The following is a 20438-nucleotide window of genomic DNA, read 5'->3' on the forward strand; positions in this document are numbered from 1 at the left end:
AATTGAATGTCAAATGCGCGACCTTTGGCCAGCAAATAAAAACGCAAATAATTTCCGCTTTGAAAGCGACACAGAGGCGAATGGAGTCGGAGCCCTTCGCCGGGACTTATCCTGGGCAGCTCGGCGCACTGCGGGCTGGACAGTTTCCGCTCTCCGTTTCCTGTGAAAATATGCGACATGAAAGGACCAAAGAGTTGCAATGCTCTCGAAATGCCAAAGCCGCGTAGGTTGTGCCCCAGTTGACATGATTTGAGCCGGGTCATGACCCACTGCCTGCTCCGCCTCCTCCGCCCTTGCGCACCCACTGTGCCTGTCCTCGTTTCACTGTTTGTCCGGGTCCCCGGCGTGCGCCTAGGCGGCTTATTGGTCAGGCATTTGTTCTCTGATAAATAGAGTTGAGCCCGCTGTGCGCATATGCCTCTATTAGGAGCTCGTCTCGCCACCCAAAATGAAGCATCCGCCAGCACGCTGGTGACTAAGTCCCCGCACGTGCCAGTCTCTCTGTTCGACAACAATATTTTCGCTTTTTCCCACCGAAAGCGTCAAAATCTCATTCAAATCGTGTGTCTCCTGCAGCCGCTGACAGCTTACACGATGCTGCGACAGGCCAGAAAGCTTTTCCGATCGTTTGGAAAAACATGTCGAGTTTGTTTGAATAACATATAAAAATAGGTGGAAAATTGTCCAAGGATTATAATAAATTATATCTATAAATGTATTTCTTGAAGTGCCTTAAATTGAAGTCTTGAGCAAAAATAATGCAGCTAAAGAAGCTTTTAGTCAATGTCTTTTGTGACTTTATAGAGCATTTACTCTTCCACGAAAACCTAGTTATATTTCTATATATATATGAATATATTGTCATGTTTCTGTTTGTTTTGATTTTGTGTTGTAGACAGTTGATAAATACCCTGTAGCCCGTCGGTTGACAACGACGACCGACACTTGACGGTGCTGCAAAGCGAGCTACGATAAGTGTATAGAGAGCTCTTTAGACTAGTAAAACCAGCTCAGATTACGATCGCATATGGCTAAGACTTTACTTTGATAGAAATTGCATTGCTCTTAACCGATTTCTAGACAGTTTCCAGTCTTAATTTTTAAGATATGTGTTACAGGATATCGGCTCGTTGAGCCGTCTATGAATCGTTTCGTTTTTATGCCTTTGTTGTGTGTTTCTTGTTGAAGCTTTCCTTTTTTTATGGCATCGTAAACAGCAAATAATACTAAAGAGCCTTGTTGTGGGGCGGCATGGGCTAGGCGGGGCCTAAGGCTGAGCGCATCTGGCTAAAAATTTGTTGCTTACTTGCAGGAACCTCAAATTTGTGCACACAACAAGGACTCGAGGCCCGGACACATAAAGGCTGTGTGCGTGTGTGAGTGTGTGAGTGTGTGTGCGTATCTGTGGAGGAAAGGAAGAGTGTTGCCTTTTGCCCGTGTGAATAATAAAATAGTTTCGAGTATCCATTTGCATATTTAAACTGGGGGCGTGACAAGATGGCACTAAATATTTGCTCAAGCACTAAGCGCTGTCTCCTTCACGATCCGGTATCCTGCGCTTTGTGTATGCATATGTGTAAGCGTGTGTGTGTGAGTGTGTGTCTCTGTGTGCTCACAACTCTTTTTGCATGTCCCCATGTCCGCAGCTGCTAATGGCTTTTCATTTTGCATCTCCGCCCGCAATACACCCCCCTTTCACGCCCTCCATCACGTGCGGAGCATTTTGATTTAATTTTTTATGCACTCTCATTAAATAATGGCACGTCAGGCAAGCACGTCGGACTGGACCCAGGGCCCACAACTATGAGATGTAAACACACACACACACGCGCATATTATGCTGCAACAGCTGCTGCGTCGCTTCCCACTCTTTCTCTCTCTCTCTCCCCCTCTCTCTAGCTCGCACTTGTCTCTGTGTACGTTCGCTTGGGTCATCTCCCAGTGGAACTTAGATGACCATGTTGATTTAGGTTAGCAGCCACTGAACTAAAATTCTTTCAGCAGAAGTCTAGGGAGAGCCAAAGCTTTGGCAAAACCCACGCCCACATCCGTGCTCCCACCCCCAGCTACTGACATTCCCCACTCAGACGTACAAATTGTGTTTTTAATTAACCTCAGTTGAAATACCAAAGAATGCGCACAATTTTCGCTATCAGTTTTTCAAATTAAGCAAATTTAAAGAGCACATATTTATGAAAAATACGGAATGAGGCGCTTTAAAGCAATGCGAGTTTCCTTTCTGCACAATTTGGATTAAATATTAAACATACCTAAGAATCTCTTTATTGCAACAATAAGATTGTGTGAGAGAGCTAGTGTATAGTTATTTACTTTGTCTTTAATTGAGCTTAACTTCTAAATAGCTTGCAGCGTGTTAATTACAAGTTCTAGAAATATTACCAGAAACAGAAGAGTTCACAAAAATAGTAGTGCTGCACTACACAGAACATAAGCAGAATGAAAAGTTACTTTTCCGATGGCAGTTAAGAAAATGCCCACTTTTCGCTTAGAACAGAGTCTAAAGAAGAAGCTTACGAGAAAAGCCCGTTGCTTTTGGTCAGAATTAATTTGTTTTTACGATTTAAGAGGATGTTTTGGTGGGCTGTTCATAGAAATAGTAGTGCAGGATGTAAGAAGTTGAAAAGAGTAAACTACGATTATGCAAAATTTTAAATTTGTTGTTTTATCTAACGTTAATGAGTAGGAGAAAACATTGCGCGGCCTAAGCGAGAAATTTAATTGTTATGCCTAAAATGTAGGCAAAACTTATAATTAGTTTTGCTTACTCAAGCCCTGAAGGGCACATGTACCCATGTTTGGAATAACAAAACGACTTAATTAATAAAAAATATGTTAATCTATATATTCGTTTTAGATTGTCTTCAAAATATTGTGGTTAAAATTAAATTGTGCTGTCTAACATTTTAGGGCTCAGTGCTCGCGTTACTATTTTAATGAACAAAGCTTTATATATGTATATATATATATATATATAGACTTTTTCATTTAAATAGTAATGCGAGCAATATGATTTATAAACAAATATTACTATAGCTGCTATAATATATTATTTTCATTGTTCACGCCCTTTCCCTATATATGCAAAAAAGTGCAGCTGCAATTGCCCCAACAATTGGCTCTTTCAGCTCTTTTTTTATATTATTTAATATTAATTTAGACAGCATTTAAGTTATACTCTTACTAAAGAGTTCGTTGCATAAGTTTAGTAATTGGCTTAAATACATTTCCAAAGCAGAGAATTCAAATAGTCGCACGAATATCACAGAGTCAGCAGCAAGGAAATGGGAATCAAAAGTTTGAATCAGCGTGTGAGTGTTGTTTGGGTGCCATTTGTAATTCGAGCTGAGTTTGTAAATTAGTCGAGTAATTCTGCAGCTCGCTCGTGGGCATATTGAGAATGTTGTACGAAACTCATAACGAACTATAAAACCGAGAGAGAGAAACTTTCAATTATTAATTTGTGAATACAAGTGCTTTGTTTTATTTGCTTTGTTTGCGACGGCTGTGCTGAGAGCCTAAAGGCACTGCCAGTGGAAAGTTAGAAATTTCCTGCAACGAGTATAATTAAAAATCGCCAAAGCAGAGAGACAAGTGTGGGATGGGGATTGTTTACTATAATAAAAAGCAAGAAACACAAATTTCAAGAGTATTAAAAATAAATTACAAACTTCCATCTACACACACACCCACGCACACTGAACCCACACACAAGCAAGAAACTCAGCCTTTAAGTTGACAAGAACAAACAGTTTAAGAGTTAGCAGTGAGAACTTTCACCTTGCAAACATTGCCATTAGCTCGCCGAGTGCTGAGACGCCACAGAACGACAGTCGGGGATTATGGAACGGAAATAAACGACCGAATCATTGGACAACACACTCGCATGTTCATTCGGATGACACACAATAGCATAAAGGGGTTAAAGGGCTTAAATAGTATTTCCTGTGACAAGGCGGGCAGCGAAACATCTTACAACAGCGGTTAGTCAAGCTAGTTCTGTGCTGGAATCGCTTTAAAGCAGTTGAAATTGAGGCAACTACAGACTCCAGAAATAATATCAATAAACATATTCACTGCAGATGCATGGGGACGTTGCATACCGATTGCATGTTAACTGCACAGCAAATGACAGTCGATTGACTATACGAGGACTGCCATAATACCAGTTCATGTTTTTCAAATTACTTTCCTTGGAAACCAAGATACTTTTTCTTGCGCTTGAGCCAATTTCTAAAACGAGCTGCTTAGAGGCAGCACGATGATTCGTCTGCCTTACTTCTTGGAAAACTTTAAACAAAGACATGATTGACTGTTGAGGTGAGCTGAGTTGAGATGAGGTGAAGTGAAGTGGGTAAGCTGAGCTGAGATGAGATGAGATTAGATGAGCTGAGGTGAAGTGAGGTGAGGTGAAGTGAAGTGGGTAAGCTGAGCTGAGCTGAGAAGAGATTAGATGAGCTGAGGTGAAGTAAGGGGAGGTGAGGTGATGGGAAGTGAAGTGAGGTAAGGCGAAGTTATGTGAGGTGAGGTGAAGTTATGTGAGGTGAGGTGGAGTGAAGTGGGTAAGCTGAGCTGAGCTGAGAAGAGATTAGATGAGCTGAGGTGAAGTTATGTGAGGTGAGGTGAGGTGTGGTGAGGTGGAGTGAAGTGGGTAAGCTGAGCTGAGCTGAGAAGAGATTAGATGAGCTGAGGTGAAGTGAGGTGAGGTGAAGTGAAGTGGGTAAGCTGAGCTGAGCTGAGAAGAGATTAGATGAGCTGAGGTGAAGTAAGGGGAGGTGAGGTGATGGGAAGTGAAGTGAGGTAAGGCGAAGTTATGTGAGGTGAGGTGAAGTTATGTGAGGTGAGGTGGAGTGAAGTGGGTAAGCTGAGCTGAGCTGAGAAGAGATTAGATGAGCTGAGGTGAAGTTATGTGAGGTGAGGTGAGGTGTGGTGAGGTGGAGTGAAGTGGGTAAGCTGAGCTGAGCTGAGAAGAGATTAGATGAGCTGAGGTGAAGTAAGGGGAGGTGAGGTGATGGGAAGTGAAGTGAGGTAAGGCGAAGTTATGTGAGGTGAGGTGAAGTTATGTGAGGTGAGGTGAAGTTATGTGAGGTGAGGTGAAGTTATGTGAGGTGAGGTGAGGTAAGGTGAGTAGCTATTGAGTTGGAAATTAAATTAAGCGAATTCTGATAAGTGTGCTGAGTATATTCACTTGACTGTTTCTACTTCTTGAATTTTCGACTTATTTTCAAGAGAATATGATGCAAGGGAAATCTTTATATGTATGCTTACGTTTAGAAATACCAAACAAACATCTCATTAAAAATATTGGCTTACAGCTCATAGCACATCGTGTAGCGTGGCGCGGTATAGAAAGGACCAATTCTTAGATACGTCTGGCGTATTGGAGTCTTAAAGTATATTAATGTCTGAGAAATAGGCCTGCATGCTGTCCATTCAAATGAAGTGCTTGGGCGATAAGCTCACCTTGACCCCAACATGAATTTGAGTTTGATTTTGAAGCTTGTCGGCGTGTGTGGGTCGCTGGCGCTGACGCTGGCTTCGGTGGGTCTGCGTGGGCTGCAAAGGTTCAATGCCAGGGATGCATAATTAAATAAAAGTATCCGCTTACGGGAGCGTCCAATGTCATTTATTATGATTACGTGCACATGATGCCGACAGTTGATGCCATTTCAGGCCCAGCCACAGCCAGGTTCTGGTGCTCTGTTCGGTCGCTTGGCCTTTCGGTCGCAGGTGTCGATGGACCCAACAGATTTTGCGTTACTTACGAGCCTGCCGGCTCACAAACGATTCGATCTTAAAGTTTTTACGATGCCAATGCTGCTAACGACAGCAACAAAAACTTCTTAATCGCCCCTACCAGCCCGACGACATGGCTTCTGTTGAAGCATCAGGCACTGCATTAATTTAATCGGCATGTCATTTCATGTTGAAAGTTTTGTTTTACTCTTTTTAGCGGGCTATATAAAATGCCTTCGGCTCTGCGTGTAGTCAACCCACAGGCTACCCACCTCCTCCTCCTCCGCCCCTGCGTCGCCAGCGTCACCTGTCACCGGCTTGCTTTGCCCTCTATGCTCTGTCAATCAGAGAAGCCAGCGCCGCCTTTGTTGGCGTTAAATGAGCTGAAGTGGCAGTGAAAATTGCTATATGCCGAGGCGGAGGGCCACAGGCGATTGGGCCGGAGCTGCTACGACTGACAGCTGACTCCCACATGGCTGCCCATGGCTGGTACCTGCATGAGTGTGTGTGGCTCATGCGGTGATGCATGTGGTGCAGCGCTCTTTGATTGACATTTTGCGTTAAAGCCGTCGCATTGACTGTGACCTGACAATCGCTCAATTCGCTTGAGCACACTGAGCGCTAACAGTCAACACACGGCAGCGATTTAATTAATATGACTCTGCGCGCCTCACCATTGCGTTGGCCCACAATATATAGGTCAACCATGTCCTAGACTCAACAGTTATTAAAATAAATGTCTATGGGCCATCGATCTACCTAAGACACATTCTGCAGACACCACTAAGCCGACCATTAAGGCAATCCACAGAATTCTCTTCTAAGCAAAAAGTTAAGAATCATTTTCATTGCCTTTGGGCAAAGTAAACCTAGTTCCACTTATTTCATATGGCTAAGTAGGCTTTATATTTCTATATACAGCAACACAAATATTACACTAACTGAGAATCCAACTAAATTACTTCAAATTTATATTTCCAGTAATCCTTCATTTATCCGCGTGTCAATTGAATTCATACATTGATTAACTAAGTTAGTTTAATTTGATACGATTTTAGCAGAGATCGTGGTGAGTGGCAATAGGTGGAAAGTGCTTGATAACCAAGATCTGAGGCACTATTAATTGTAAGTAATATGTCTTAAAATTTGATTCACATGCTAAACTAATATACGAATATTTTGTGCCTTCCGAAAGGAAAGCAAAATGTTTTTCAGACTGTTCATTTTTCTCTTAAACAGGATCTTTAATTTCGGTTTCCTATTTTGCAGAAAATTGGAAAACGTTATCTATGAATTAATTGCGGTGTTTTCTTTGCTCTTTTAGTCATTCAAGTCAGTTTTGTTTTGATTTCATCCCTTAAATTACCTATAAAGTTATTAAATATGTATACTATAAATAAATATACTATATAATTATACTATATAATTATAACATAAGAAAAAGTAGTTAAATTAATAATATACGAATATGTTAAAAATCAATCTGGATATATATAATGTATAAATATATGGAGTCAACCTACGCACACTCTTAAATTAAACTTACAAAAAAATGATTAAATTTTGACGGAAAACGATGCTTTCGTCTAAGTTGCTATTCGACTCATCAGAGCAGATAACATCGATTGAAATGAAAGTTGTTTGAAGCAAGCTCTTCTATATAACTTAAATTGGTAAGATATATGTGTAATTTGTATTAGCTCACAACACGTACACAAGCATACCATAATCAAGAATTTTTTTGTTTAAGATAATAAAGTCATTAAGTAACAAAAGCGTTCGCTGAACTTACCTTAAATCTCAACGGTGCACAGCTTTCAACAAGAACTGAAAGAATGCAAAAGCATTAGTTGGTTAGTTTCAAAATATTATTAAGGTATTTGCTCAACATTTAAGAGCCAACTGACCTAGTTTATAATTTTCTCGCAAAGTATTTCGATTTACATTAAAAATGCTTTTGGCTACATAATTGAACAGCTATTAGCATTTGATTGGCTTTGGCCAAATGGACCAACCGTGCAGTATTTTGGATTTAATAGTTTTCTAATGCTTATTGATGATAAGGTTGGAATAACTAAATGATTAATGAGACGACAGCCAATCGAACAGTAAAGCAATAACAATAACTGTACTGCACCGCACACATACATATATACATGCATATGTATGTGGCATGCATCCTGCATTGGGCATTGGCATTGGATAATGTAAAAAGCAAATTAAAACTGTGGCTCTACGAACTGCGCAAAGAGCACACAACAAATATAACGTATACGCCACGCGGACCGCCTCGTCTCATTCTTTATACGAATTGGCCAATTGCTTCCATAATTAAGCAATAACATTGATAATGATAAATGTCTTATTTTCATTACATCTCTTATATTTAGCTCGAAATTTTCAAGGCTGAGCGTTTTAAGTTCTTATTTTAATCTTTGCCTTTTTCGTATATATTCTATGGAAACACGTTTCCAGTCAATTAGCTCTAGAGAACTTCCTAGGAAATAAGCAAATGCTTATCCAAGGAATCTTTCGAATTGCTAATAGTAGAGAAAGGGTTCCACTCGGTGCATTTCCTTAGAAATACAAAGTATTGGCCAATTATCTATCAATTACTGTGTAGTCGATCAATAAAGCTTGCGGCTTGCGTCTTATGTATGCTCGCGTCCTACTGCCCAAGTGTCGCTGGAGTGACGATCCCAACAAAACTCCCATAAATTTCACTTAAGATAATCAAATTCTACCAAAAGCCAATCAAATATTATTTGGCTTGATTAGATTTTTACCTAAGTTGCATACTTTGGGTAAGTCGATTGCCAAAGCCTCTAGGTAAGTCCTCCTTCAATTTGTGTGCGTGGTCGTGTGTGCGTGTGTGTGTGCTTGTGTGAGTGTGTGTGTGTGATTGCATAGCAATGCTGGCGCACATCATTAGGAAGTTGTAAGTGCAACCGCAATGTGCTATTTGCCAGATGCAAATGAGTTCGCACTTATGGCCTCCGTGCGAATGGGCTGTAGGGGGTGTGGCAGCCTGTGGTGGAATTGACCACCAGCGGCTACTGCGAAATGCATGTGTGGTAAGCCAAACTATTTATGTGCCGCATAAAATGGCGGAAACTTGTGTGTGGCCCAATTGGGCGCGAGGGTCGAGGGGAGACGGGACGGCCTAATAGAAAATTGTGTGTCGTAGCCGGACGTAAGGCAGCGGCGCGTAGTGGGCGCCACTTGGAGTCACGTTATGGTGCCTCTTTCGGTGTCTTGTTATGGGAATGAAATGGCGAATCTGTGGCAGCTGTGAAATATGAGCGCACGTATGGCGCAGGACAATAAAAAAGCTGGGTCCAGCAGCACGAGCTGGATAAGAGCAATTCCAAATATGGGCACACACATACACACACACATGCATATACCCACACACTCATCGTATGTATATGCATATTCACAGTTAGCCAGACGACAGCCAAATTTCGTTCGCTGCATGGCGTGCCATGACTTTATTAGAATTGCAGCTTTGTTTGCTCAAATGAAAGTTTTTGCCATTTCTCATGGTTGTCGCGCTATTTATATCAGCCCCGCCGCCTCGCCCAGCACTGCGGCTAGCAGCGGCGAGCATATTTTCCAAGCTGCATTCAATTTATTTAGCAAAATATTTGAGTTTGTCTGCCAGCCAAGTGTATTGCAGTACTGCCAAGCCGGCGACAGATACGCAAAATGAGTGGGCGACTGAGAAAGTGAATGACGGCACCCAGCCGAAGGCGATTATAGCTTTGGCATAGTTATAGCCACGAAACACTTGTGACTGCTAAAAGAGCGCCATAAAAGCGAGCGACGACTAAATTGTTGAATGAATATCTCTATAAATTAGAGCAAAGCAAAACTGAGAGTGTCCGGCTAGCAGATACCTAGCTGAACCCTGCATGCAGTTCATATTCCCATCAATGCACACTGCACTGTCTACAGAAGCTGTCAACAATGGGCTAATTGCCTGCAAAGCTAGCCGATCCTGGCCACAAGCTAGAGAGTAGACAGCATCGTTTTCTTCGATTCGCCTCGACCGCAAAGATCGGCTCATGGCATTCTTAATATTTTCATTGACGCTCAATAGCAGGAATACAATATTTGTTATACCAAAAATAGTATTGAGACTTTGGTATGGACAAGGAGGTGCCACGAGAGTAGTCTGTAGTCTAGACAGCCTAGTCTATCCTATTCACACTGTAGACAACGTTCCAATACCTTAATTTCATACACTTTCAGCAGGCCTTGGAAATTGAGGTTACATTTTGGGTGAATACAGATTGAGTTAGTCAATAAAAATTGCGCAGGGAACGGTTTCGGACTTGTTTAATTTTCTCACAAATAGGACGTAGATTTTTTTTTTTTTATTACGTTACGTCCTGAGAAAGACCTTTAAAATTTGATACATTCGAAAATTTGAAGAATGTGGACCCACCAAGCAGTAGGTAACGCCGAGGCGAACATGATGATGACACCCTCCTGCTGCCAGTGGCCGACCTTGTGCTGGTCCGTACTGAAATGTATTTCGGTGGTGCGGGTTTTGGGCATGGACCGTCATTTGTTTCTATGGCTCTCGCTCACATCGTTGGCGATGTCGATAGCCGTTGCCGCACAGCTGCACAAGCGTAAGGAACGTGTAAGTGTTATCTGAACAATGGCCGAGTTCTATTGTTGATGGCGAATGATTTTCCAGAGGATGCAGGCAGATAGAATATTGGAACAGGAACGAGATCAACGGCTCTACGAATTGAGCATGGACAATTTGCTTTCAACCATGGACATAGAGCAGATTCGCGAGCCTTCCGATAGTACATGGAGCGACATGAAGAGTTCGCCAGAGTTTTCGCAGCTAAGCCTCAGAAGGTCACTTTCATTTAGCAGTAATCCGAAAAAGAGCTTCAAGGAAGCATCGACTGACTCCACTTCTCTGAAGCATACTTCATTGGTCAGTCAGTATACACAAACGGTGGCGACCAAGCGTAACCGCTTGGCTGCCAACCCAAACAACAGAGTCAAGCAATTGACTCAGCTGCCGACCAACGAGCGACGAAAGTTCGCTCAGCAGCTAAACGACATTATCGAACGTAGCAAAAAGACTCCGATCTGGCGTCACTAATTGACAGATAAGGCTAGAAGAACTTGTTTAGATTTTGATTCACTTTTTTTTTCTTGATAGACAGTTGAAATTTTGCATATTCCAGATATTATAGTTAAGAGACTTCAATGTATTAGATTTTAAAAGAATAAAATTGACTGCAGCTCGTATGCCAAATGCTTGCACTTTTCCTTTTAAGCAAATACTTGCTACAACTAACTACGTATACCTTCAAATATATCTGCTGCAAATATATAAAGAAGTGTTCACATAAATAGTAGTTCTGCACTACACAGGACATAAGCAAAATGAACTTACTTTTCCGAAGGCAGATAAGAAAATGCCCACTTTTCGCTTAGAACAGAGTGTAAAGAGAAAAGCCCGCTACTTTTGGTCAGCATTAATTTGTTTTTACGATTTAAGAGGATGTTCATAGAAATATTAGTGCTGAATGTAAATTTAAAAAATCAAAATATAATTAATTGAAAACAACTAAAGTAATTAAATGTTTATTTTAGTATTTGTTTCAAATTGCTTTCAAAATATTGTCTAACATTAAATTAAACATTAAGTTTTGCTGTCCAACAATTTAGGGTTCAATGCTCGCAGTGCTACTATTTTTATGAACAATACTATTTTAATAACTATTATATATATATAAAATATATATTTTGCATAAATAAATGTTTGATTTTTTTTATTTTTATTAATCTGTCGAAATACAAATGTATATATATACTTCGACAGAGTAATTAGAATATAGTTTATACTCCCTCTATGTTTAGAGGCTAGAGGGTGAGTTGGTATACGCTGATTAGATTCCAGTTGCAAGTAAAAGCCATTTCATGTATTAGAGTGCTCTTGAAACACACACACACACACACACACACACCCACCCAAGCGCACACACACTGATACCCGGACACGATTGCTACCTGTCCAGGCAACAAAATTTCATTGCATACTTGCAGGCGCGCATTGCTCCACCAAGTTCCCATGGGGCAGGCCAACACTTTCATTATCTTTTATGTGCGCACATTCTCATCAGACCAGGGTGCGTGCGTATGCGTGGGTGGTTGGGTATATACACAAATGGCGCAGCAGCAAATTTATTTGAATAACCAAATAATATGAACAACTCTAACATATCCATTGATGAAGCAGGCACGCAACCAGCAGAAGTCAGCAAAATAGCCAAACATTATAGTAACAGCAGACGATGAAGGGCGAGCACATGTGTCCCCCCACCCAGAGAGCTGTCACTTCACATACACTCATCTGCCGCAGTCATCGGAAAGGGCACACTTGAGCTGCCAGGCCGGAGTCCGGGTGAGGATAAATGAAAGCTGCTCATCTGGTGTAGATGTGAATGTGTTTGCTGGTGACACTGCTGATGATAGTGCGAAAATCCGTTTGATGTTGCCACAGCAGTAAATGAGTAATCCAAGCCCAAACCCAATCACTACGCCAATCGATGTATGCCAAAGCCAATGGCTTCTTCAATTGAATATAATTTGACTGCCGGATTAACAGCTGGCCCCCATCCAGTGCCGACGCGTCGGCGAGGGGCTTTAATTTAGACGCAATACGAATGCAAATGGCCACGACTGAAGCTAATCTCTGTGACACTTCACATTCGACTCACAGACCATCAAATTCCAGCTCAGAATTAAGCAGCTAAAACAATATTTGATATTTCTATGCTGAAAATGGAAATTTCTGCCTTTAACAAACTGGTGCATAAGATATTGCAAATTGATCACTTCTACTGAATTAAGTACAAGACTCGCGTACACACACACTAGAAAACCCTCGAGCTGCCAACGTCACATGATCTTGTAATAAAAAGTCAAAATTGCTTTACAGATGTTTTCCCAAATCAAAAGTTTATTTCAACATAAATATCTTAAAGTTATTCGTTGATCAACCAGCACATGTGTGAGGCTTAGTTTGGCCACGCAACAATCGAATGTGCCACAAATAATTACCAAAGCTGCAGCTGGCAGCCCACACGATGCCCTGGACGCCGATGCTTATACGAGATAAGTCCTGCAGCAAAGACTTAGCGGCGCTGGCTCTAAGCTATGGCAAATTGGTAACACAGACAAAAAAAAACAACAAAAAATAGCAAATAAATGGGCAAAACTGGTAGCAGAAACTGTTCGCTGATACCATTCAGCGACAAATTTAATGGCCAGCTTTGTTGAGGATTGTCTTGTAAAAAGCTGTTTGACGTGTGACACGTGGCGTATGCGCAATCTCCGCCGCGGCAAGGGAACCAAAACTGTTGAAAATTCGAAATAGATAAACGATGCAATAGTAATCAGGACTTTTGCGTTTTATTTATCTCATTTCATTGCTGTTACTATTCAAAATATGGCTGAAAAGAGATTTATATTCAAAATGGAAGTTCGAATAATAAAATTCGTATTGAGCTGATTAGCCGAGATTGTTATATAGTCAAAATCATAGCTAAACATTAGTGCATGAAATTTTCTATATAATTAAGTTCATTTCAGGGATTAAAACAGCTTCGTCTGACCATGTTCGTTTGAACCTAGAGGCATAATAATTATTTTTAATTACGCCTGGAATTCAAGGATTATACAAAGCGTTACTTAGGAGCACAGCTTATGAATAACACATTTTAATTAGCAATATTGGACTTAGCAAAATGTTTGTTTGATATTCCAGTTAGTTAGTTAAACATGTACATTATTTTTTTTTATTTTATTTTTTTATTTTATTTGTATATTGTATTTAATTTTTTCTATGTTTGTTTAATATAATTTTTATTTTATTTTAATTTTTATTTATGTATTGTATATTTTATTTATATATTGCATTTTTATTTTATTCTAGTCTTAATTTAATTTTATTTCCAGGTATTTTTAATTTATCCTTTTTTATTTTCATTTTAATTTAATTTCATTTTTATTTTATTTTTAATTGAATTCTATTTTATTTTAATTTATATTTTTTGTTTTTATTTCGCTTTCATTTTAATTTATGTATTTATTTATTTATTTTCTTATATTTAATTATTATTCTTATTTTTATTTTATATTTATTTTTATTTTATTTTTATTTCCTTCTTAATTCATTTTATATTTATTTTGATTTACAAATTGAATTCTTAATAAATACTTAAAAGTATTAAACTAATCGGCGTTCAATTATTTAGCTGTGCGTAGACCATAAATCAAAGCTGTTATTCAAAAGGCAGCAGAAGTTACTCAATCTGATGCTCTTTGGAGTTCGGATGCATTCAGAAATTGTGTCACAGGTGTCTGAGTGAATGGTTTAATGTAATTTGAGCTGAAAGCTTGAACGATTGACGAGATTGCGCGTAAAGTAATGGCATTGAAAGCTTTCGACTGAGGGTTAAGGATATATTTGTGTGCGATTCATACGAGTGCTACTCAGTAGCTACATATGTCTAAAGAGAGAGAGAGAGAGAGGGAAGGATAGAAGGAGAAAGAAAGAGAGAGAAGAAGAGCGAGCGAGTTGGAATAATTGCTTGTGCTTGGCACGTGTTTGGCGGAAAGGTGTCATCAATCAAATGCGAGTGAGAAACTAATCAATTGGCGTTTCTAAAAGCTAAAAACAAAGCCAACGGGCCAACGGGCCAACAGGCCCAACAAGAGGCCAGTAGATATGGTGGTATGTGGAGTGTGGAGTGTGGCAAATGCGACACGTAGCCAATTTGCTGGGTCTGCAGCTATGGAGCTATTCAATCACTTGTGAGACGCTGTCACGGCCACTGCCACTGCCACTGCCACGGCCACTGCCACTGCCACTTGCAACTGGCTGTCAAAAGCACAAATAACTGACTTGAAATTGAGTCCACATCCATTACAATAACTAAATGATTTAGCCAGAACGTAAACAATATAAGCTGCGCCAAATGTTTCGCTTGACCCATGGCCCCATGGCTAATGGGCCCAAACTCGTTCCAGCAATCATAATATTTGTACCAAAAGCAATTCAATGATAGAACAAACAATAACAACATTCGCCCATATAATTGGGCGTGGCCAGCAGCTGCAAATCGAACTGAATCTAATTCCTTTTTCGACCACAAGACACCCACGGGTCAGGCCAACATAAAACTACATTTTTATTTTTGGGGTGACAACTCTCCAAGTCTCTGGCGGAACAGCGATTAAATTAAATATGCTGACGCTTAAACGTGTGACCTCTGCCCCACCCACACACTCTGCTGGCCGTAGATACAGATACAAATTGAGACTGGCCGCCCGCCGGTCCATTGTATCTGTGTGTTGGCTGCTTGCTGCGTCGAGCTGACTGCACATGCTCGTAAATCTTCTGCCGAAGCCGAAACCGAGAACGAAACCGAAACCGAAACCGAATCCGAAAAGGAAACCGTATCGAGCATGTGGGTTGAGTGGGCAAGGAGAGCGGGCTGCGTACATGCATTGAAGTACATGGAAATTCAAAGAAATCCATTAAACAAAATGCATAAATAACAAAATCAATGCCCATTCACTGCGCACCATAGGTGAGTTCAAAGCAGGGGCATATGAATGGGCAACTCGATTCTGTGAACATCTCGAATTTGCTTGTCTTTACAATGCTGCCACTGCTGCTGCTGCTGCTGCTGCTGCTGCTGCTGCTGCTTGACCTGCTATTTCATCTTTACTCTTCATATCTAAATTGACTAAAAACATGCTGAAAAGGATTTTTATATCAATTGAATTTAAGGTCTTATCAAATTTATGGCAAATGTATTTCTGCAGCCCGCCGCCTCTGACTCACTAATTGATTTTCCTGTTGTTACCCAACCTCTAAGTTGCCCGGCTGAAGATTGAGGCAAGGCAAATCCATGCAACTTCCATATTAACACAGCAAATGTCAAGAATATGCTAAAAAAAAACTACCCAACGAACATTTTATATTGAAGCTTCATATCTTGCTGTGTACTTAAGTAGAGAATTTAACTTACATCACTAGACATACAACACATCAGGTGGCATATCTAAAGAAGCCGCATCAAATGCTGCATCAAGGGAATTTTTTTAGGGCTTTACATCTTTAAGTTCAAAACATTGCTTTATTTATCAGTTTATTTAATAGGTAATAATTCTTTTTGTTGAGTTTGGCTTGACATTTCAAATTTGTATCAAAATAGTAATTCTGTTTGTCAAACTTAGTCGAAACACATTTACATTTACAGAAAATTAGAGTTTGGTGCGCTTTGTGGACTAGAGGTAAGTATGTCTTCAAAAATAATAATGTTTATAATTAAAATTATATATAAGCATTAATGTCATATAATTTTTTATCTAAAAAAGTCCATTATCGATATATTAAAAATATTCATCTTTATTTTATTATGAGTTAAGCTTGTGTAACTCTAAAAAAATCAACCTTCTTTTTCATATAGGAGGAAGAGCAGAGAGCGAGGAGTAAGCAAAACAAATTATATTTAGCTTGACTTCTATTAAGAATTGAATGTTTCGCTCTGAGTGCCCAGATTTTTGCTGATCGAATATAAATGTGAGGGATCTGAGCACTTCCTAAGTCGAGTGGGAGCTAATGCAACAGCTTGTTGTAGATGTAGCATCCATTTGCTGTATAATTAGTGTCTGTAGCTATACACATATATGCATACACACACGCCCACACATACACTTATGTATGTATACACTCACACACTCGAACTCAGTGAACTTAACAGGGGAAAACTGTAGATGGCTATATCAAGCCAGCTTGTACAGCTAATAAGCAATATCTGTACTTCATATCAGACTCTAAATGTTAATTTGAAATGAGGTCGGCGTATAAAAAGTGTCTTTGTTAAGTTCGCTAACTAGAGTAGTAAATCTCCAGGTCTTGGCTTAAACGTGCAATAGCCAAAGAATTGTGAAGACGGCAAATGGTTGTTGAAGCCAACTCGAAGGACCAACGAGCTGCGTTATAAATGAAAACAAATTAAAATTTGTAAGGTTGTAAAAATCTCAAGAGCTGATGATACGGCAGTGTGTGAGAGGGGGGCGTGGGGCAGTTACTGTGCATGGCACTGGGACACCACTTGAAGGTTTTCTTTGCTTAGCCAGCCGATGGCTAACTAAGATTAACGACGGCGACGAAGTCGACAAACTCGGGTTAATGCCAATAAATGCTTGTGCCACCCTCTTCTCATTTTAATCTCATGATTTATAAACTTTATTTCGTCTATGTGCATCACAACGAGAGGCCAGTAAAAAAGCATTCGCGGATGCCCTACAACTGGCGAACAGTGTGATACGAAAGGGTATTCCAGAGACGAAATCTTAATGGGGGAGGCAATAGAAGAATCTAAAATTTAAATTTGTTATCATCACTTGAGATCATATATATATATATATATATATGTATATAAGTATATATATGTATATTATATAGACATATTCAGTTTCAATCTCTAGTGGAACATAGTTTGCTACAGGGTATCTGCCCTGAAAATATACCCGACTAATGTAGTTAAAATTCGTAGCAAATTGGAAAGTTTAACTTGTTCAAACAAATTATTGTTTTCTTTTCATGCCCTGAATCCATGGAAAATGCGATTTCAGGGTATATTGATTTTGGGAAAATGTATGTAACAGGCAGAAGAAGGCGTGGCTAAGTCGATCTGGCCACAAAAGCGTGCTTGTATATATATATATGTATGCATTGTTCCTAATGTATGTATAAAAGAAATGTTGCGTGATGAGAAATAGCAGTTCTTCGCAGTGTTCCGGGTATCTGCTAGTCGAGCAGTCTCGACTGGGCGCTCTTGTTTATATTGGAATTTTTACTTTGATGCGAAATGTGGGCGATTCGATAACACGCAACCGGACACGCAACATCAACATCAACATTGTCATTGCCATTGCCATTGCCATTGCCATTGCTCAAAGTAAAAGCAGCAACAGGATGTGAACCGGGAGGTGGAGTAGCAGGAGAGAGATGCCATTTGCATGGCTCACACTCACAGCGATGCAATGCAGTGTGCAGGTCATTTGGACTTTATCATTGTTTAACTCCTTTGTTGCAACATTTCATGTTTATCTCTGCTCTTCAGTTTTTAATACCCTATAGCCACGACGAAGCCAAGTGCAGCAAGGACCGAGGACATGAAATCAATATTTTTTAACGAGTTTAAGAAGAGAATTTGATAAGCCAGGATTATATGGAGCATTAATCAACTCTGGCTATAACTTAACTTCTGTCTGCTGTCAGCTATCGATAAATATCGTTCTCTGAGATGAGTTATGTACCTAAATAAGTGTGCTTTTGGGTCTTCTTGGGCCAGGGTATTTTCTGGTCGAACACTAGCAAACACTAATTGTGTTTTTCTGTATTTTTACGTCTGCCTGTTAATAGGTTACATTGATTGCAGTTACGCCTGATGTCCGCTGCCTTTTGTGCTGTTTATACAGTGCTGAAAGCTCTCGTGTCATGAATTTTTTGCTCCGTTTATGCTGACTGAGTTAGCAGGCAGATTTCCATTTCGCAGTAATTCTCGCATCAACATTTGACGCTCTCATGGATATGTGTCACTGTGTGTGTGAATAAGTAGTGACTCGAACATGGAATCCACATGCAGTTCCGACAGGAAGACGCTGCTTCAGCAGCTGCATGAATTCCATTTAACCGTAATGGCGGCCATCAGCACTGCATTGCTTTGTGTCTGTGTGTGTGCGGGGGTGTGCATTTTGTACTCGTCAGCTGTAGCTTTCCGCATCCTTATCCGAATCCGTGTTTGCGCAGCGCATTCACTACATTCCTGCATATCCTCTAGTCATCGCATATGCAGTGCATATCGAGTCGCTTGAGCACATTTTAACTTCTCTAATATGCTTTTTCCCAAACTATATACATATATGAGTTAGCATATAGAGAGAGTGACTATCGGTGGACTTCCTTGAACTTGCTCAGTCTCAGTATTCCCGACCCACGAGACTCCTCTCCCCAAGGCGCAAAGTTCAATTTCTTAAAATATATTTGCAGACAAAGGCTTTTCCAACTGTTGGCGGGTTATTTTTACAACTTGTTTCATATTACCGAAAATGTAAATGAATATTTATGCTGTTGATTGTATGGCATATAAAAAGTTACTTCAGCTTCTACACAGTTTCGAAGTGGAGTTGCCATTTGCAGTTGACGTAAATAAGAGAAATAAAATTATTTAGTTAACTTGAGATGTGTTTTGGCTATGCTTAATGAATTTGTTGTCTTTTGGCTAAAATGGAAAATTTTTCAAGGCATTTTCTTCACTGCTTCAGTATTCAAGGGATATCTGATGGGCGTCCCAATTGGCACTGCCATTTCTTCCGCCGAGATTGTTTTCCAAGTGGTCGACAACTATATAAGAATAAAAGTATTTTTTGAGCATTTGCGAAAAATTCAAACAAAAAATTGAAGCCATGGCTGAGTGCCTGGCCCAGTCGACAGGACATGGCCATGCTACATTGGTATGCATACACTCGCGCGAGCACTCATATCTGATTCGTTTAGATATTCGATTTAGTTTTAGCATTCACTCGATTCGAGCTGCGAGCAATGCACAACGCCCAGAATGAGAGGAAAATCCAAGTCATAAGTGGTAAGTGGCAGCTATCGTAGGCCGATGCAACTCTGGCCCATGGCAATGTTAGACGAAACATGTCAGCAGCAAGGCAAATGTGAGTAGGGTAGTCATCAGCAGTAATGAAAAGCACTTTAGTGGAGCCCTAAGTGGCTCAGGGACAACTCGCCCGGGCCAGGCCGTTCAAAAAAAACTGCTTAAAGACTCAGGCACTGCTTTTAATATAAAAGTACTTGGAAATAACTCAATAAAAATATATGTACTTTCTTATAGTAATGCAAAATATGGAGATTTAATAAGCTGGTTAACTGACGGAACTAATAACATCGGCTTCAGGCTACCTGAAACTGAAGTTGCAATTCAGAGGCTGGTGTAGTGACAAAAGGAGGCTTGACCAAAATGAAGTTGGCTGAGAGTTACACAGGCTTAGATCATAATAAAATAAGCAAATTTATTCGCAATATCAATTAAATGCAGTTCAGTTGACAGCCAATTTGATGACATTAACGTTTAAGTATAATAAGTTGTGTTGTCATTACGACTAGTGCATATAAAGCGCAATCTGGAACATTTAATGATTTTGAAGACATGGAGCAACGGCTCCGCCAGCATATAAAGTGCATCAAACAGTTATGTTGACATATCTTCACACTTAAGTAAGCTGATCCTGGAGGAAGATTATCTTAGATAACTTTCGCATGGTAAATGAAAAGATTTCTTAAAGATTATTTAAAATACATTTGAATCAATGAAGAAATTCTTTAAAGCCCAAGAAACTAAATAAATAAATTTCTTAAGCAAATATCAATAGCTGATCGCAGAGAGTGGAGGCTATGATCTCATGAGAGCCCGAGCCTTAATTTGAATTTTAAAGGAATGATTTAGTTTTGCCTGGCAAATGAGTCTTAAAAAATAAATTTCGTTTCATTAAGTTGTTAATAAATAATTCAATCTTTTGATAGTAAAGAAAAATTAGTTCACTTGGTTTTATCTTACTAT

The 20438-nt window shown here is 39.8% G+C and overlaps 3 protein-coding genes across 3 annotated transcripts in view; 2 read left to right on the forward strand and 1 right to left on the reverse strand.

Annotated features, from left to right (window-relative positions):
• LOC111604728 (allatostatin-A receptor) overlaps positions 1–7582 on the reverse strand; it is a 64992-nt gene extending 57410 nt beyond the window's left edge. Inside the window, exon 1 of the mRNA XM_023322900.2 lies at positions 7547–7582. The gene's annotated coding sequence lies outside the window, so the exon portion shown is untranslated. The remainder of the gene's footprint in view (positions 1–7546) is intronic.
• Positions 7583–10043: 2461 nt separating this feature from the next.
• Positions 10044–11018, forward strand: LOC111604739. Its single transcript, XM_023322912.2, has 2 exons — positions 10044–10405; positions 10463–11018. Exons 1-2 carry the CDS (start codon positions 10193–10195, stop codon positions 10883–10885), a joined length of 636 nt encoding a protein of 211 aa, XP_023178680.1. The 5' UTR covers positions 10044–10192; the 3' UTR covers positions 10886–11018.
• Positions 11019–15978: 4960 nt separating this feature from the next.
• LOC111604749 (DENN domain-containing protein Crag) overlaps positions 15979–20438 on the forward strand; it is a 57387-nt gene continuing 52927 nt past the window's right edge. Inside the window, exon 1 of the mRNA XM_023322926.2 lies at positions 15979–16095. The gene's annotated coding sequence lies outside the window, so the exon portion shown is untranslated. The remainder of the gene's footprint in view (positions 16096–20438) is intronic.

This window comes from Drosophila hydei, unplaced genomic scaffold, assembly GCF_003285905.1.
Source record: "Drosophila hydei strain 15085-1641.00,03,60 unplaced genomic scaffold, DhydRS2 tig00000250-arrow-arrow-pilon, whole genome shotgun sequence".
In the NCBI taxonomy this organism is placed as follows: domain Eukaryota; kingdom Metazoa; phylum Arthropoda; class Insecta; order Diptera; family Drosophilidae; genus Drosophila; species Drosophila hydei.

Coding starts and splice junctions, on each gene's coding strand:
- LOC111604739 (XM_023322912.2), top strand. CDS start 10,193: ATGTGGACCCACCAAGCAGTAGGTAACGCCGAGGCGAACATGATGATG. Junction 10,406..10,462: donor TGCACAAGCGTAAGGAACGT/GTAAGTGTTATC, acceptor ATGATTTTCCAG/AGGATGCAGGCAGATAGAAT.